Source organism: Pantherophis guttatus, chromosome 5, assembly GCF_059756535.1.
Source record: "Pantherophis guttatus breed Tessera chromosome 5, ASM5975653v1, whole genome shotgun sequence".
Lineage (NCBI taxonomy): Eukaryota > Metazoa > Chordata > Lepidosauria > Squamata > Colubridae > Pantherophis > Pantherophis guttatus.
Genome location: NC_142067.1, coordinates 13,300,707 through 13,317,585, shown reverse-complemented (window position 1 = coordinate 13,317,585; position 16,879 = coordinate 13,300,707). Strand labels below are relative to the sequence as shown.

At 41.7% G+C, this 16,879-nt stretch overlaps 2 protein-coding genes across 3 annotated transcripts in view; one reads left to right on the top strand and one right to left on the bottom strand.

Annotated features, from left to right (window-relative positions):
• The first annotated feature begins 85 nt into the window (after window positions 1-85).
• Window positions 86-16,879, top strand: part of TAF1D (TATA-box binding protein associated factor, RNA polymerase I subunit D) — a 34,109-nt gene continuing 17,315 nt past the window's right edge. The window contains exon 1 of the mRNA XM_034408665.3: window positions 86-97. The gene's annotated coding sequence lies outside the window, so the exon portion shown is untranslated. The remainder of the gene's footprint in view (window positions 98-16,879) is intronic.
• BKGD (beta-keto-L-gulonate decarboxylase) lies at window positions 1,631-16,872 on the bottom strand. 2 transcript variants are annotated; one of them, XM_034408634.3, is made up of 9 exons: window positions 16,674-16,872; window positions 14,838-14,931; window positions 11,915-12,013; window positions 10,167-10,240; window positions 8,958-9,059; window positions 7,282-7,458; window positions 4,657-4,806; window positions 3,177-3,293; window positions 1,631-1,948 (listed from the first exon to the last, which is right to left on the bottom strand). In XM_034408634.3, the coding sequence occupies exons 2-9, from the start codon at window positions 14,893-14,895 to the stop codon at window positions 1,775-1,777; spliced, it is 951 nt and encodes a 316-aa protein (XP_034264525.2). In that variant the 5' UTR covers window positions 14,896-14,931; window positions 16,674-16,872; the 3' UTR covers window positions 1,631-1,774. The 2 variants fall into 2 exon arrangements, with proteins under 2 accessions (XP_034264525.2, XP_034264535.2); XM_034408644.3 differs by having other exon boundaries at window positions 16,722-16,836.

Below are 16,879 nucleotides of genomic sequence, written 5' to 3'. Positions count from 1 at the left end.
AAGATATTGAGACTTTGGAAAAAGGGCAGAGAAGACCAATTAAGATGATTAAAAAGCCTGGAGACTAAAACATACGAAGAACGGTTGCAGGAATTGGGTAGGGCCAGTCTAGAGAAAAGAAGGACTAGGGGGGACATGATAGCAGTATTCCAGTATTTGAGAAGCTGCCACAAAGAAGGGGGGGTCAATTTATTTTCCATAGCACCAGAAGACAAGACAAGAAACAATGGATGGAAACTCATCAAGGAGAGAAGCAACCTGGAATTAAAGAGAAACTTCCTAACAGTGAGAGCAATTAACCAGTGAAACAGCTTGCCTTCAGAAATTGTGGGTGCTTCATCAATGGAGGCTTTAAAGAAGTGGGCAGCCACTTTTCTGAAACAGTATAGGGCAGTGATGGCTAACCTTTTTGCTGTCGCGTGCCAAAAGTGCGGGGAGCGTGGGGAGGTCATGTGTGCCCGTGCCCACACCCATCATTCAATGCCCCCATACCCCACCCCCCATGCATGCACACGTCGACCTCCGCACTCCCTCTTTTGGCACGCAATGGCAAAAAATTACTGGTGGGCCTGGTAAGCCTGTTTTTTGCTCTCCCCAGGCTTCAGAGCCTTTCTAGGAGCCTGGGGAGGGCGAAAACGGCCTCCTACACCCACCCAGAGGTCCCCCGGAGGCTGGAAACAACCCATTTCCCAACTTCTGGTGGGACCAGAAGGCCCAAAAATCAGCTGGCCAGCGCACACATGCACGCTGGAGCTCAGCTAGGGCAACGCTCATGTGCCCACAAATATGGCTCTGGGTGCCACCTGTGGCACGCGTGCCATAGGTTCGCCATCACGGGTATAGGGTTTCCTGCTTGAACAAGGGGTTGGACTAGAACAGGGGTCAGCAACCTGCGGCTCTGGAGCCGCATGTGGCTCTTTCACCCCTCTGCTGCGGCTCCTTGTCACTCAAAATATGTCACAACCGCCAATGTGTGATATCCGCTGCATGTGATTTATTGAGCTTTTCAACCCCCGGTAGGCCAACCATGGATAAATCCAAGAAAAGTTTCAGAAGAAAACAGAACGTTTAATTCAACTACATATGCTAGTTTTGTGGCCGCTCAAGAAATAGTCAGGCACGGGAAGAGTTTTGTGGCTCCTGGTGTTTTCTTTTCTGTGGGAAACGGGTCCAAATGGCTCTTTCAGTGTTTAAGGTTGCAGACCCCTGGATTAGAAGACCTCCAAGATCCCTTTCAGTTCTATTCTGATTAATATAGATGACTGGACTCTTGAATTCTCTTGAACAAGGGGGAGGGATCTTGGACATCATTGTTTTGCCTCTCTGCCACAAGGGTGCAGCAGAGAGCAGGAGGGCCAAATTAGGCAATTAACCCATTGCCCATTGAGGGCTATGCTAATGAATGGTTTCCTTTCCCTGATGTAATGCAATGACAGAGGACAGAAATTGCAGTTCACCAATCTTGGGATAGGTATAGAGTTCCCATCCAGATTGCAGCTGAAATCTAGATGCTAAGGACAGAAAGAAGGGGAACCAATGATCTAAAATGTAAATATATTAAGTAAAAATTGGGCTCCTGGTTTTGTTTCGCAATCAGCCAGAATGTGCTACATTTCCAATCTGAAAAAAATCAAATTTTGCCATATTTTATTTTTAAGTGCCAAAAAAAATAATACATTCAGGTTGTAATTAGACATTAGTTGAACCTAGTGAAAAGCAAATTTAATCATTTCTTGATTTTCTGCTTCTTCATTAACATCAGCTGGGTTCGACTTTAATCCCGACCCACCATATGCGTCTCCTTTGGTCTGTCGATCCGAAAGAGGAATTCAGCAGGGACAAAATACCCCAGATATTCTACAGTCTCTGGAGTTGTGTCCGTGTGGTAGTGGCCACCTTCACCGTGATGGCTGAAACAGTGGGTGTGCTCCACACGCAGATCAAAACCCTGGGGAAAAAACCAAGAACCCATAAATTCCTGTGTGTCCCAAGCAGCAAACATTTCCTTCAGTTCAGATACATCGCATGCAAATGTGTTATTTTGTGTTATTTGGCAATATAGGTAGTCCTCATTTAGCAACAATCTCATTTAGCTACTCTTCAGTTATGGCAATGATTTAAAAAGTAACTTTTTCACAAGTTTCACAGGTCTGTAAAGCAAAAGAAAGTTGCTGGAAAGACCATAAGTTTGGTCATGGCTTCACAATGACTGCTTTGCCGAACAACCTAGTTGCCACTCGCAATAGTGGTAGCTAAATGAGGACTATTTGTGTAGTTTGGGTGAGATGAGTCATGACAAAGCTGCACCAATAGCTTTGTACACTCAAGATGGGGAACATTTATATTTATTTATTTGCCAACAAATACAAGGAAACGTAACAGTATAGACATAGACATGGAGACATGAAATTTTTTTGGCACAAATAAAAGGAAATAAATAAGCAAAACATAGCCATAAACACATAGAATGAATACATATAAATGGGGACAGTAGGACAGGGACGGTAGGCACGCCCCCTTAGGGACCTCTTAAGAAACGTGAAAGGTCCACGGTAGACAGTTTAAGGTAAAAGATCTGGGGATTAGAGAGACTACAACAGGATCAGGTAGAGTGTTCCAGACATTAACTACTCTATTGCAGAAGTCATATTTCCTACAATCAAGATTAGAGCGAATTACACTGAGTTTGAATCTATTGATAGCCCTTATGTTATTGCGGTTGAAATTAAAGTACTCATTTACAGGTAAGATGTTTTGATAAATAATCTTATGAACTAAGCTTAGGTTGGAGGTAGCCATACCCTTACTAGGATTCGAACTTGGGCTGCCTGCATATTGGCAGTTGTATTAACCTCTGAGCCACAAGTTCTCCTCCCTTTATCAGCTGAACCAGGGGAGAGATTAAGTGTTTTTCTGTCCAGGTACCTGGAGCTGAAAGGCAACAATCCTGTGACATGAGAGAAAAATTGGCCCAAGAACTCAGTCTCCTGGTTTCTAGGCCAGCACCTTAACCACTACACCAAAATGGCTCTCGCTGGGTATTTTCCCAATTCTTTGGTGCATGTTATGGCAACTTGGAGCAAGAGGAGTAGATGATTGTTTAAAAAAATGACCACTTTGCATCCAGGCAAGTAAGTTGGGATCTCCCTTGAGAAATAACAATAGAATTTACTTACTGGATCTTGAGAAACAATCACAGGCTGGCAAATGAGCGGAGCTGTCATTTCAAAAAACTTCAGCCAATTGTTCACCTTCTCATCAGTTTCCAAAGGGCAGGCAGAAAATTCAGAAGGCTGCAATTTAAAAAAAACAAAGCACGTGGCTGTACTTGAATAAAGAAAAGCACAGGAACTCTTAAGTCATCAGAGTCCGTTTCCCTCCTCTCCAGATCAGAACATGACACAAATTTTGCTTTGACACAATTTTGCACCTTCTGGTAGTATCTCAATGTCTTTTGAAACGTAAGCCAGAAAATTCTCCAGCTGGCACAAACAATTAAAATTTCAACTCTCCATCAAAATTGGGACCAGTCAAAGTAGCTCAATGAGAGCTTAATCGGCTGTTTTGAATGCACAAATTTGCTAGTCTGGCTTCCCCTCAATATAAGTGAGAAAGACTGAAATCTTGGAAAAATCCTGCCGATCAAGGGCTGTGTTCATGTATCGAGGAAGCCAGCACTATCCGAAGACATTTTCCATGGTTATGTGGCCAGAATGGCTACACACCAAAGGCAAACAGAATAATGTTACCTACCCACCAAAGTGGCATCTATTTACCTATATTTTTCAGAGTATAAGACGCTCCGGAGTATAAGACGCACCTTCGTTTTGGGGGAGGAAAATAAGAAAAAAAAATTCTGCCTCTGCCTACCAGCATCCATTGGTATTCATCTGGCTAGCGTCCTGTCAGTGTGTGAGACTGTTTGGCAACTGAAACAGTATTTGTTGTGTGAGCAACACGGGAGGAGACAGCAAGGAGCCTGGGCGTGGCTTAGGTCAATTGTTCTAAAGCTGCATGCTGTGCTGATCTCACTGAAACCGAAACTCCTCTCCTCTGCTTGTGTTTTGCTTGCTGCTGCAAACTCTGACAGTTCTTGCAGCAAATAGCGAACAGCCAGGTCAGCTTCAGCACATTATTGCAGCCTGATTCAGCATGAGCAGCCGATTGGCCGGTGTATCAGCTTTCTGGAATACTCCCAATCAGCTGTTCCAGGCTGCAGGGATTGCCATAGACGATCGCCTCCTCCATGCCTTGCATTTTTGGCTACATTCGGTGTATAAGATGCACCCAAATTTTCACCTTCTTTTAGGGGGGAAAGAAGTGTGTCTTATACTCTGAAAAATACAGTTATCTATTTGTATTTTGCATGCCTTTGAACTGCTAAGTGGGCAGGAGCTGGAGCAAGTAACAGGAATTCACCCTGTTGCACAGAGCTCGGGTCTCGAACTCAGGCTGTCAGATCTCCAGCTGACAAGTTCAGCTCCTTTAACCGCTGAGCCATCGCACATCTACTTGATAGCACACCATAAAAAAGCAAGTTTGCAAATGTTTATGGAAAGACTTTACTGTTTAATGTTTATAGACTTTTTTTCTTCTTGTTGCGTAACTCATGCTTCCAAAGAAAAATGGAAAATCATCTTCTTGTAGCTGACTTACCATAATATGAAGTTTTGCATTTCCTTTCTGGATAATGAAGGTACCTCCCATTCCCACTGTTCTGTCACCATAATGCTTATCTAAGGCTTTCCGTATGCAGGATATGAAATTCTGCTCACCAGTTCTTTTCTTTGCTCTCACTTCAATGACCTTAAAGGAAGGAGGCAGGTTAATACTGTCATGTGAAGCAGAGGAAATTCTGTGCAGCAATTTGCAGTTGAAATAAAAACGAAATGACTAAGCTTCATGTAATGCATTATGAGTTGAGAATTACACACTTGTAAGATTTCATTATGACTTGGAGCTCCCTTCTTAACACATTTTGTGTTTGTGAACTCTCCACCTGACAATTCTAATGGTCAAAATCATTATTCCCACATTAAAAGCACAAGGCCAAGAGGTCATAGATTGAATGATTCCTCTCAGGAAATTTGTGTCTTCAGAGAAAGTTGATCTGGGAAATTTCGTTTTTTATATTTCCCTTTTAATCTAGTTGTAGGTAATAAAATGTTTGTGAATTCTTGGCATCCAATATGCTCCCTATCGTCAGTCCTTATTTTTAATGTATTTTTTTTAATGGCATCTTTTTATGACTGAAAAAAGCATCTAGGTGTTATATAGTTTGATAACATTCTTAGAAGATACAAAGGACAGGGCCTATAATCTATAGAATCTTGGTTGCCATGATGTAAAAAAGATGTGGAGACTCTAGAAAGAGTGCAGAGAAGAGCAACCAAGATGATTAGGGGACTGGGGGCTAAAACATATGAAGAACTGTTGCTGGAATTGAATTTGTCTAATTTAATGAGAAGGACTAGGGGTGACATGATAGCAGTGTTCCAATATCTCAGGGGTTTCCACAAAGAAGAGGGAGTCAACCTATTCTCCAAAGCACCTGAAGGCAGGACAAGACGCCATGGATGGAAACTAATCAAGGAGAGAAGCAACCTAGAACTAAGAAGAAATTTCCTGACAGAACAATTAATCAGTGGAACAACTTGCCTCCAGAAATTTTGAATGTTCCAACACTGGAAGTTTTTAAGAAGAGATTGGACAATCGTTTGTCTGAAATGGCATAGGGTTTCCTGCCTGAGCTGGGGGTTGGACTAGAAGACCTCTAAGGTCCCCTCCAACTCTGTTTTCTTATTCTATTCTATAAACTTGCTTAGAACTTTACGCGCTACTTAAAAAAAAGATACAGAAGACAAAATCTTATGAGTGTAGAAAGACAGGAACCACCTTTCTTAGAGTATTCATGGGCTTGTGGAGTTGCAAACCTGTTCTCTTACTGTAGCCAATTTGTGAATTGTTACCATCCAAGCATTCACAAGGGCCAAATATATTGTCTTTTTTTATTAGAGAAACATAGGTCAATTAAATGGGCAAAACTGTACTCAAATTTAAATGACATTGGTAGTGTTACAGCAAAGGGATCAGAGTCTTCTACATACAATAAAGAAAGTCGATAGGATGCTAAAAGAAGAAACTCCCTTATAAGATTTGTGGATTCACAAGATATAGGGAAATGTTAAATAATGTCTGTAGTGTTGTTCTGTGTAAAATATATATATATATTTTTTAATTTATATGCTGCCCTTCTCCGGAGACTCAGGGCGGCTTAGAATGCGTTAAGCAATAGCCTTCATACTTTTGTATATTTTATACAAAGTCAGCTTATTGCCCCCACAAACTGGGTCCTCATTTTACCTACCTTAGAAAGGATGGAAAGCTGAGTCAACCTTGAGCCTGGTGAGAATTGAACTTGCAATAATTGCAGGCAGCTGGAAGCTAAATACTACCTTTAACAGTAGCATTAGTCTGCTGCGCCACTCAGGCTCAATTCTTGAATATAGCTGTGGGACACAGTTATATGTGTCTACATATCCTTACATATATCTTTATTGTAAGCAGGTAGTCCTCATTTAACAACCAATTGCCTAGCAACCAAGTTTCAACAGTCACATGATTGCATTTTGAGTGCTTGGCAAGCAGCCTGCATTTATAGCTGTCCATAGCAGGGGTCTCCAACCGTGGCAACTTTAAGACTTATGGACTTCAACTCCCAGAATTCCTCAGCCAGCTGGCTAAGGAATTGTGGGAATTGAAGTCCACAAGTCTTAAAGTTGCCACGGTTGGAGACCTCTGGTCAATAGCATCTCACTGTCATGACTATGAATCACATTTTTTGCTGGAAACTGGCATTTACTTCTGGTTTTTGGCAAAAAAAAAAAACCCGATGCAAACGATGGGTTTGCTTAACAACCTCTGCAAAAAAACAAAACATTGTTGTAAAACCAGGTTGATTTAATAACCCACCTAACAATCGGCATAATTTACGACCGTAATCCTGGGCTCAATTATTGTTGTAAATTGAGGACTAGCTATAAATATATGTATTTACACCAGAAGTTCCATTGGTAATACATGTAGCTGTATAAATTTGTCAATAAAATGAAGCAAAACAAAATGAAGCAAAGCATGTTCACATGTAGAAGTTTGTTTGTTTGGGCTTTATTAACTTTTTAAATTTTCTTTTAATCGGTTTGGGGTTTTTTTTTTGGTAGACTTTGCATGGATGTTTGGTTTGTAAAAAGCCATTTTAATAAACCTGACCGGGCCACATACCTTACCAGGAAGGCCTTCACTTGCATATAGATTAGCCAGCAGTCCAAATTCACAATCCTTATGTAGGGAGCTGTATTTTTGGAGCAGACAGGTGCCATCCTCAGGGTTGATCTTGGCTAGGTAACTTCCATTGATTGCTGCCTTTTCTTCCTTTTCAGCTTGAACAATTGGGATAAACTAGATAGAAACAGATAAACATCTTCCAATAGATCAGCACGATCTACCATCATTTCACAATGATTAAAACAAGCAGCACGTTTTGTTTATAGCTTATTCCATTGCAGAAAGTCAGCTACGCGATTTGAAAATCATGGTTTGTTACCGTACGGTATGAACCTACCCAATAATGATGGTTTATTCAGTAAATCCTTTCACACATACTATGGCTCAGAATGAGGTGGGGTTAAGACCTCATCTTAAACATAGAGAAAGTCCAGAAAAAAACCAACAACAGCAGAGGTGTTGGAAGTCTACTAAAACAGAGATTTAAGCAAGATCTGAACCCGATTAAGTGAGGGGTCCCCAATTCTCCAGGTAGCAGTACCGGTACCGGTCTGCAGCAGGGATGAAATCTACTTACCTTCCTTACCGGTTCGGAAGTGCACGCACCACGCAAATCCTCTGCGCATGCACAAAACCTTCTACACATGCGCAGAGGTTAAATAGCACAACACCTGGGTGGGTGGGCAGAGCTTCGCATTGCCATCGCTACCAGTTCTCCGAATTACCGGCCACAATTGCTACCAGATTGCCCGATCTGGTCCGAACCGGGAGCATTTCACCCCTGGTCTGAAGCCTGTTGGGAACTGGACTGTGAAAATGGCGGGAAAGCGCATGGAGCTTCATTTGCGCATGTGTGGGATCTAGGTTGCAGATGTGAAACCATCCCCTCCTTCCCCCTGATGGTCTGTGGAGCCAGAAAAGTTGGGGACGACTGGATTATGTAAATCAAATTTTAAAGGGAATTTTATAGCCTAAATGGTGCAATCCTTGCAAGAAAAACTGAGATCAGCTATGCTGGCTAGGGAATTCTGGGAGTTGAAGTCCACAAGTCTTCACGTTGCTGAGATCGGACAGTTAATACTCCCAAGTATAAGGTAAAAGTTCCCCTCACACATATGTGCTATTCGTTCCCGACTCTATGGGGCGGTGCTCATCTCTGTTTCAAAGCCACAGAGCCAGCGCTATCCGAAGACATCTCAGTGGTCATGACTAAACGCCAAAGGCACACGGAACACTGTTACCTTCCCACCAAAGGTGGTGCCTATTTTTCTACTTGCATTTTTTTCGTGTTGTCAAACTGCTAGGTTGGTAGAAGCTGGGACAAGTAATGGGAGCTCACCCTATTATGTGGCACTAGGGATTCGAACCAGTGGACTACCGACCTTTCGATCGTCAAGCTCAGCGTCTTAGTCACTGAATCACCGCATCCGATATTCATATATACCAGTGGTGGATTTCACTTACCTTTGCTACCAGTTCGCTAGTGTACATGCCACTTCTATGCATGCGCAGAAGCTTCTGCGCATAGCGTATTTGATGACGTCTGGGCAGAGCTTCCCACCACTGCCGCTACCAGTTTGCCCGAACTGGGGCGAGCCGGTAGCAACCCACCACTGATATATATCTATATTCCATATACACTCAAGCTAATATTTTCTTATCCATTGTCTTACCTCAGCATTATTTCCAACTACTCTGGAAGAAACAGCTCCAGCACCAAGAAAAAATGCTCCGGGTAATTGTATATTTTTCGCTATTATGTTCAGGTCATAAACCTAAATGAGAAAAGAATGGTTAAATTTGCTCATCTACATGCTGTCTAGAGGGCAGTGCTTATTAGAGTGTTCCTAGGAGTCCTCGGCCTTCCCCAAGACCCACTCTCAGGAGTCTTTAAATTTGATGTTTAAAAATTTAAAATTGCCATCCTATGTTGAAAAAGAATACAATATTAAAATCTCATCCAACGATCACGAGAAGAGGCAGTGAATGCATCAGTTTTAATTTTTAATATGGTAAATATAAATATAACCCATACAAACAAAAGCTTTTTTTGGAGTCCTCCATAATTTTTAAAAGCGGGAAGAGATCCGCGATTTATATTTTTTGCCAAAAACCAATATTTACTTCTGGTTTCCAGCAAAAGAAAAAAAAAAACGTATAGAAAATAATTAGTTTGCTTTAATAACCGCAGCGATCAGTTTATGATCGCCCAAAAAAGGGCTGTAAAATCAGTCAAACTTACATAGTGACTCACATTATAACCATCATGACTTACGGCTGAAATTGCAAACTCAGTTATGGTTGTAAACCAAGGATTACAAGATTAAGAGCTATGGTGGCACGGTGGTTAGAATGCAGTACTAGTAGCAGGCTACTTCTACTGTCTGCCGGCTGCCAGCAGTTCGATCCTGACGGGCTGAAGGTTGATCCAGCCTTCTATCCTTCCGAGGTTAGTAAAATGAAGACCCAGATTGTTGGGGGCAATATGCTGACTCTGTACACCGCTTAGAGAGGGCTATTAAGCTATGTAAAGCGGTATATACATCTAAAGGCCATTGCTATTGCTGGTAGTGTGAATTCAAATAATACAACCATTTTGTGTGATTTATTAACTACTAATCGAAACCTACCTGCATTTTTAAATTGCGGAATTAGGATCTGAACCAAATCTCTTTGAAAGGATTAAAAAAAGGTAACCAATTAACACAGATGCAAAATGTTAGAATGGACTAATCTGACTTTACAAGGATCACTGCGATATTAGCAAAAATGATTTGATCCCACTCCAAAAATGGGAATTATTGTTTCTGATCAAAATGGGAGGTTATTGGATGAAAGACTACCTTTTGCATATGGTTGCAAATACATTACACTTTATTTACCTTGTCTTTCTGTACAAGCGGTAAAAGATATGGAACACCTCCCACATCTGCAATTCTAGGCTTGCCACAAATACCTGTAAAAAGGAAAAAAAAAAAGAGCAAATTCATTTTTTTTCCAGAATTTTTTTTTTTTTTACTAACCCAAAACAATATAAAAGCAGTCACGGTTTAGTTCAGTGGTCACTAACTGGTGGTCCATGGACTACTGGTGGTCCGTGAGAAAATTTTGGTGGTCCGCAGAAAAATTATTTGCATTTTTTATATTGCACTAAATACTATTTATCTTTTTTAAAAAATCATATTAGTGGTCCGCAGGATTTAAAATTATGAATTTAGTGGTCCCTGAGGTCCGAAAGGTTGGTGACCCTGGTTTAGTAGACTCCAAACCCAATTATTGTGGGCTGCATTATGAGCCAGGCAATGGTGGCTTGTATAACCATAGCTAAAGCAAACCATCACTTAGCATAGCATCCTTACGACCTATACAAGATCACAGGGAGGCATGGCCAGCAACCTTGTGACGTAATGGCAAAGGTGGGGCTGCTCTTTTTGAAGTCGTCCAAAAGTAGGAAAAAATAGGATTTTTTAAAAGAGCATTCAGTATTTTAAGGTATGCGATAAGGGCTTTTAGCTTGCATAACCCAATCTTGAAAAGGCTTAAGCAAATCTACTCCATTCTTTAAAGAAAATCTATTCTGCCAAAAATAATCCTGGCAATTTTGTCCCTGTTTCACCTGGTGGCCCACATGTTACCAAGATAATGCCTTGGTAAGGCCATACTTGGAATACTGCATTCAGTTTTGGTTGCTGTCTTTTGGTAAAAAAGATGTTGAGACTCTAGAAAGAGTGCAGAGAAGAGCAACAATGATGATTAGGGGACTGGAGGCTAAAACATATGAAGAATGGTTGCAGGAACTGGGTATTTCTAGTTTTTTTTTTTTTTTTTTTAATTTGATTTATATGCCGCCCTTCTCCGGAGACTCAGGGTGGCTTACAATGCGTTAAGCAATAGCCTTCATTCTTTTGTATATTTTATACAAAGTCAGCTTATTGCCCCCACAAACTGGGTCCTCATTTCACCTACCTTAGAAAGGATGGAAGGCTGAGTCAACCTTGAGCCTTGGAGAGATTCGAACCAGCAGAAATTGCAGGCAGCTGTGTTAACAACAGGGTGCACTAAACCACTTTACTATCAAGGCTCTTAATGAAGAGTTTAATGAAACGAAGGACTAGGAGTGACATGATAGCAGTGTTCCAATATCTCAGGGGCTGCCACAAAGAAGAGGGAGTCAAGCTGTTCTCCAAAGCACCTGAAGGCAGGACAAGACGCCATGGATGGAAACTAAACAAGGAGAGAAGCAACCTAGAACTAAGGAGGAATTTCCTGACAGTTAGAACCATTAATCAGTGGAACAACTTGCCTCCAGAAGTTGTGAATGCTCCAACACTGGAAGTTTTTACGAAGATGTTGGATAACCATTTGTCTGAAGTGGTGTAGGGTTTCCTGTCTAAGCAGCGGGTTGGACTAGAAGACCTCCAAGGTCCCTTCCAACTCTGTTATTCTATGTTATTCTATGTTATTCTATGTTATTCTATGTTATTCTATGTTATTTTATGTTATTCTATTCTATTCTATTCTATTCTATTCTATTCTATTCTATTCTATTCTATTCTATTCTATTCTATTCTATTCTATTCTATTCTATTCTATATATTGCCAATATTTTGTCACAGGTATCATGTGTTACCTTTAGCAGGAAAACAAAAGGGTTCTTGAGTCATATCAGGACAATCCACCACGGATACCTGGACATCTGCAAAATTTCCTTGAAGTCCATTCTGTAGAACTGGAAGGAGAATAGATTATTGCAAAGAAAATTGAAGAATGGAATATGTTAAAGCTGACCACGCTGAAGTCAGGGTGAAGCCCTTTCAGTTGAGTATTAATGCTTCCTGGGTTTTTTTTCTTTAGTTTTCTTTAGATTGAAACTCATTGTGTATGTATGCCCTAGCCACACTCTAAAACAAAGGCAAAGCCATGACAACATATTGATATTAATTGAATGAATTACCACTGATTCAAATTAATTGCATGTAAAGGCACTGCCTTTGTAAAACAATGGATTGCTCTCCTGCATATACTTACATAGATAGTCCTCACTTACTGACTGCCACATTCAGTTATAACAATGCTGAAAAAATAACTTTACGACCAATGCTCATATTTACAAGTCACACCGTTCCTCAGACATATGATCACCATTACAGTCAGTATGTGTTGTCCTGTGCCTGACTTGTTTTTCATTTTTCCCTCCTCGCAAAGCAGAGATTGGAGAGGAGGCGATTGCAAGAGAGTAAGCACACAATGGAAAATATACATGGAAAGCAAGGCACTAGCAACTGCAAATGTACTATAGAATTCTTTATTGGCCAAGTGTGATTGGACACACAAGGAATTTGTCTTGGTGCATATGCTCTCAGTGTACATAAAAGATACATTCGTCAAGAATCAGAAGGTACAACAATCAAATCCTATTAGGAAACGGTCAATATAAATCTTAAGGATACCAGCAACAAGGTTACAGTCATAAGTGGGAGGAGCTATGCAAATAGCTTTGCATATTTCCCATTGTGTGGCTGTTTAGTCTCTTGTAATCCCTTCCACTGCAATCTTTCTGCTCTGTGATGGAAGATGCTGCCCTAAACTCCTCCCGGTCAGACCCAGTGAATGCCCTTTGGTAGATGAGACTCTGTCGCACTTGGTCCATGCATCCCAGGGCTGTGTCCTTGTCTAGCATCTCGATCATGGATCACCAGCGGAAGACACAGAAGATCAGCTGGGACAGGACACCAGCAGGGGTAGGCGATGGCAGCAGAGTGCAGGGGGCCAATAAGGTAGAAATGAGGGGGGGGGCATATATCAACAGCACAAAGATTTATATATCACTCCATAGTGCTTTAGGACCCTCTCTGAGCAGTTTACAAATGTTAGGATATTGCCCCCAACAATCTGACTCCTCATTTTACCAACCTAAGAAGGATGGAAAGCTGAGTCAATCTTGAGCCAGTCAGGATCGAACTCCAGGCTGTGGATAAGAATTAGACTGCAATACTGCATTCTAACCACTGCTCCACCACGACTCCTCCAGTGCTATGGTTGTAAGTGTGGGCTAGTTGCTAAACACTCAAATTTTGATTCTGTCACTACAACAACCATAACTTGGCTGGCCAATGCTATCTATCGTTCACTCAGCTGCTGAACAAATGGTTAAGCAATGGTTAAGCAAAGACTATCTCTAACGAGATCATCCGTGGTTTCGGGGTGAAGTACCACCAGTACGCTGATGACACCCAGCTATACATCTCCACCCCAACGATGCCCTTGAAGTGATGTCCCGATGCCTGGAGGCCGTGCGGATCTGGATGGGGAGGAATAGGCTCAGGCTCAACCCATCCAAGACCGAGTGGCTGTGGTTTCCGATGTCCCAATATAGTCAGTTGGTGCCATCACTGACTATCGGGGGCGAATCATTGGCCCCCACGGAGAGGGCGTGCAATTTGGGCGTCCTCCTGGATTCACGGCAGTCTTTAGAAGAGCACTTGACGGCCGTGACCGGATTTTTCATCAGGTTCGCCTGATTCGCCAGTTGCGTCCCTTTCTGGATCGGGACTCCTTACGCACGGTCACTCATGTCCTCGTCACCTCCCGCCTGAACTATTGTAACGCTGTCTACATGGGGCTCCCCTTGAGGAGCACCTGGAGGCTCCAACTGGCGCAGAGTGCGGCCGCGCGGGTGGTAATGGGAGCGACATGGCGCTCCCATGTAACATCCCTCCTGCGCGAGCTGCACTGGCTCCCGGTGGTCTTCCAGGTGCGCTTCAAGGTTTTGGTTACCACCTTTAAAGAGCTCCATGGCTCAGGACCCGGGTACTTGCAGGACCGCCTACTACCACCAATATCCTCCCACCGGCTGGTACGCTCTCATAGAGAGGGGCTCCTCCAGGTGCCGTCGGCCAAACAATGTCGACTGGCGGCCCCCAGGGGGAGAGCCTTCTCTGTGGGGGCACCTACTATCTGGAACGAGCTCCCCCCAGAGATACGGAGGATCCCGGATCTGCGCACCTTCTGCCGCGCTTTAAAGATCTTTTTATTTCACCAGGCGGGCCTGGCCTAACTTTCTCCCTCTTTTTAAACAATTTTAATATTTTAAATATTTTAATACTCAAAGTTTAAATTTGTTTTAAATTGATTGGGGTTTTAATCTGTCTGGGCCAAACTATTTAATTCGATTTTATTTCTGCTTTTAAATTTTGTATGTATGTATTTTATTGTTGGCTGTTCACCGCCCTGAGTCCTTCGGGAGTAGGGCGGTATACAAATCAAATAAAAGTAAAGTAAAGTAACTATATTTTACCGAAATAGCTACAGCGACAGATTCTCTTTGCGTTGATGGGAGTGTTCTTGAAACTATTACCTTTCCCAGGGATTAAGGAGTGCTTCTGCCCTTGTTTCTATAATGACTTCCAAGTGTTCCCTTCAAGGACATCTCTACATGTTCATAATTTGGGGGAAGAAAGCTTTGGGCCCTATATCCTGCTTTTCTAACTGCTGCTGTTATACCGATTCTTCTCTGAGAGTCTTTCTAACACAAAAGAATCATAGTTGCTTACCATCAGCCACTTCCTCCAGAGTAGGTACGTGAAAATCAAATTTTTCCACTCTAGCCATGTTTTATTCCAGGCAGCCAACCAAGCAGGCCAGCTCCTAAGAGAGATCAAAGTACATCAAGAATAAAGTTACAGGCCTGTTAATGAACATACTGGTTTTGCAATTCAACCCAAGCTTTTAACAGTGCAGATGTTCACGGTCATTTCTGAGAGTGTTACATGTTAAAAAAGAATCATGGACCGAATTGTGCTCTGCTGTACATTTCACTATTTCCGTCTTTTCTTCCATTGTTAATCTCAGTGGCCACATCTGCTCTTTTTGATTATTCAGAGGGAAAAAAACCCCAGATGATTCAACAAGCAATATTGTTGATGAATCAGCACCCACAGTATCTCAACTACTTTTGGACAGGAAAAAAAATGTTGTTTTAGGCATACAGTTTAAGCCAGTCATTTCATTGTAAAGGAATAAACTTAACTGAATATTTTTCTACAGTTAATATAAGTAAATCTGTTTTTACTTTAAGCCTGGATTCCCAAAAGGTGGTTTGTTTGGACATAGTTAAGCCTTTAGTATTTTGTAAACTGTGGTTTATGGTTTAATGCAATATGTGAATGTGCAAGTTTACTCAATAAACCAGAGTTAGCTATTCACATATAGCATGTAACACTTAGAAACAAAGTTCTCAACTGTTGACTATTTATAGAAATTAGATTTGAAAAGTTTATTTGCTGGTTGCTTCATATCAAACTTTAACAACAACGAAAGGAAATTAGGATTAATTTTCTTCACCAGCTGACATTATTTGGAAGTAAACTCCAATTAACTACTGTCTACGAACCAGATGGAGGATTTGAAATGTATTAAGTTCTACAGGAAAAAGGTCAAGGGAATTTATTTCGCAAGAAGAAATTATATATAATAGCAGGTGAAACCACTAATCATGCAAATTGTCCTTTATCAGGCCTACATTTTTCCCCAAGTTTTTGAGAACAGCTTGTTTAAAATATTAGCTCATTTCTTAGTATGAATTTATCAATTCCTCTTAAAGTTCAGTGATAAACCTATCACGTTAAAAAGTATTATTGATCTTGCTAATTTTTTTTCTAACAATCACATAACATTTACACTCTTGCTTCCTAGAAACTTTCCTGTGTATTATTTATAACCAATACAAATTGCCATCTCAGTGTTTTATAGTTTTTAAGTTAATATTTTTATTAGGAGCATCTTGTATCAAGCCCTTTGACATTTCATAAAGCAGAAATTCTGAGATGAGTAATAAAAATGCAACCTATTCAGAAGTGTGGTTTCAACGGTTGAGTCTGGGCTTGTTTTAAGAGCAGTGATTTTCAAACTTTTTAAGATGTGCGGACTTCAACTCCCAGAAGTCCCCAGGTTTGGAAAACACTGCTCTAAAAAACATCCATTTTCTGGATTCACACACCCTGGAACCCAAAAATACTGTAACTACCCAGGCTGACCCTGCACAAGTCGTTGACTGCACAAGCCTACAAACAAAACTTTCTCTTAGCGTGTGAATCCCACCACCTATTTGCAACAGAAGCTTCTCCAAAGTAAAAAAGCAACCTCAAAATTCTGCAAATTTTCCTGGAGTCCAAGATACAAGCTTTATTGCTCTTATATAATAGAAGCTCCATTAGCTACAATAGGCATTACTCCCGGGTAAACACCCCTTGCACTGAAGTGGGTGGCGTTCCGCGTTTTTTCCCCCCACAATTTCCCAATGTGTTAAATAAATCCCATCAGGCACAGCCCACAGCCGAGGATTGAGCTGGGACCACCACTTACGGAAGGTAATGAAATCGCAGCCTTACCGTGCAAATCATGCAAAACGCGCCCTTGGTTGCATTGCCTTTACTTACAGCACTAGAAGGAACGCGCGCGCAGGGCGTTAGCCTCCACCCGGACCAACTTCTCAAAGGGTTAGGCTCTCGCAAGCCACGCCCAGAGCTCCTTTTGACCGCTTTCAAAAGGGCGCGCCCGGCCTCACCCCATCCCTCTTCCCGTTCTGCTGACGTCG

Excerpts from the sequence above, each read along its gene's own strand:
- BKGD (XM_034408634.3), bottom strand. The coding sequence starts at position 14,895 with ATGGCTAGAGTGGAAAAATTTGATTTTCACGTACCTACTCTGGAGGAA. Across the intron at positions 12,014-14,837 it reads TCTGGAGGAAGTGGCTGATG|TTCTACAGAATGGACTTCAA; the intron begins GTAAGCAACTAT and ends TTCTCCTTCCAG. Across the intron at positions 4,807-7,281 it reads GTGAAGGCCTTCCTGGTAAG|GTCATTGAAGTGAGAGCAAA; the intron begins GTATGTGGCCCG and ends CCTTCCTTTAAG.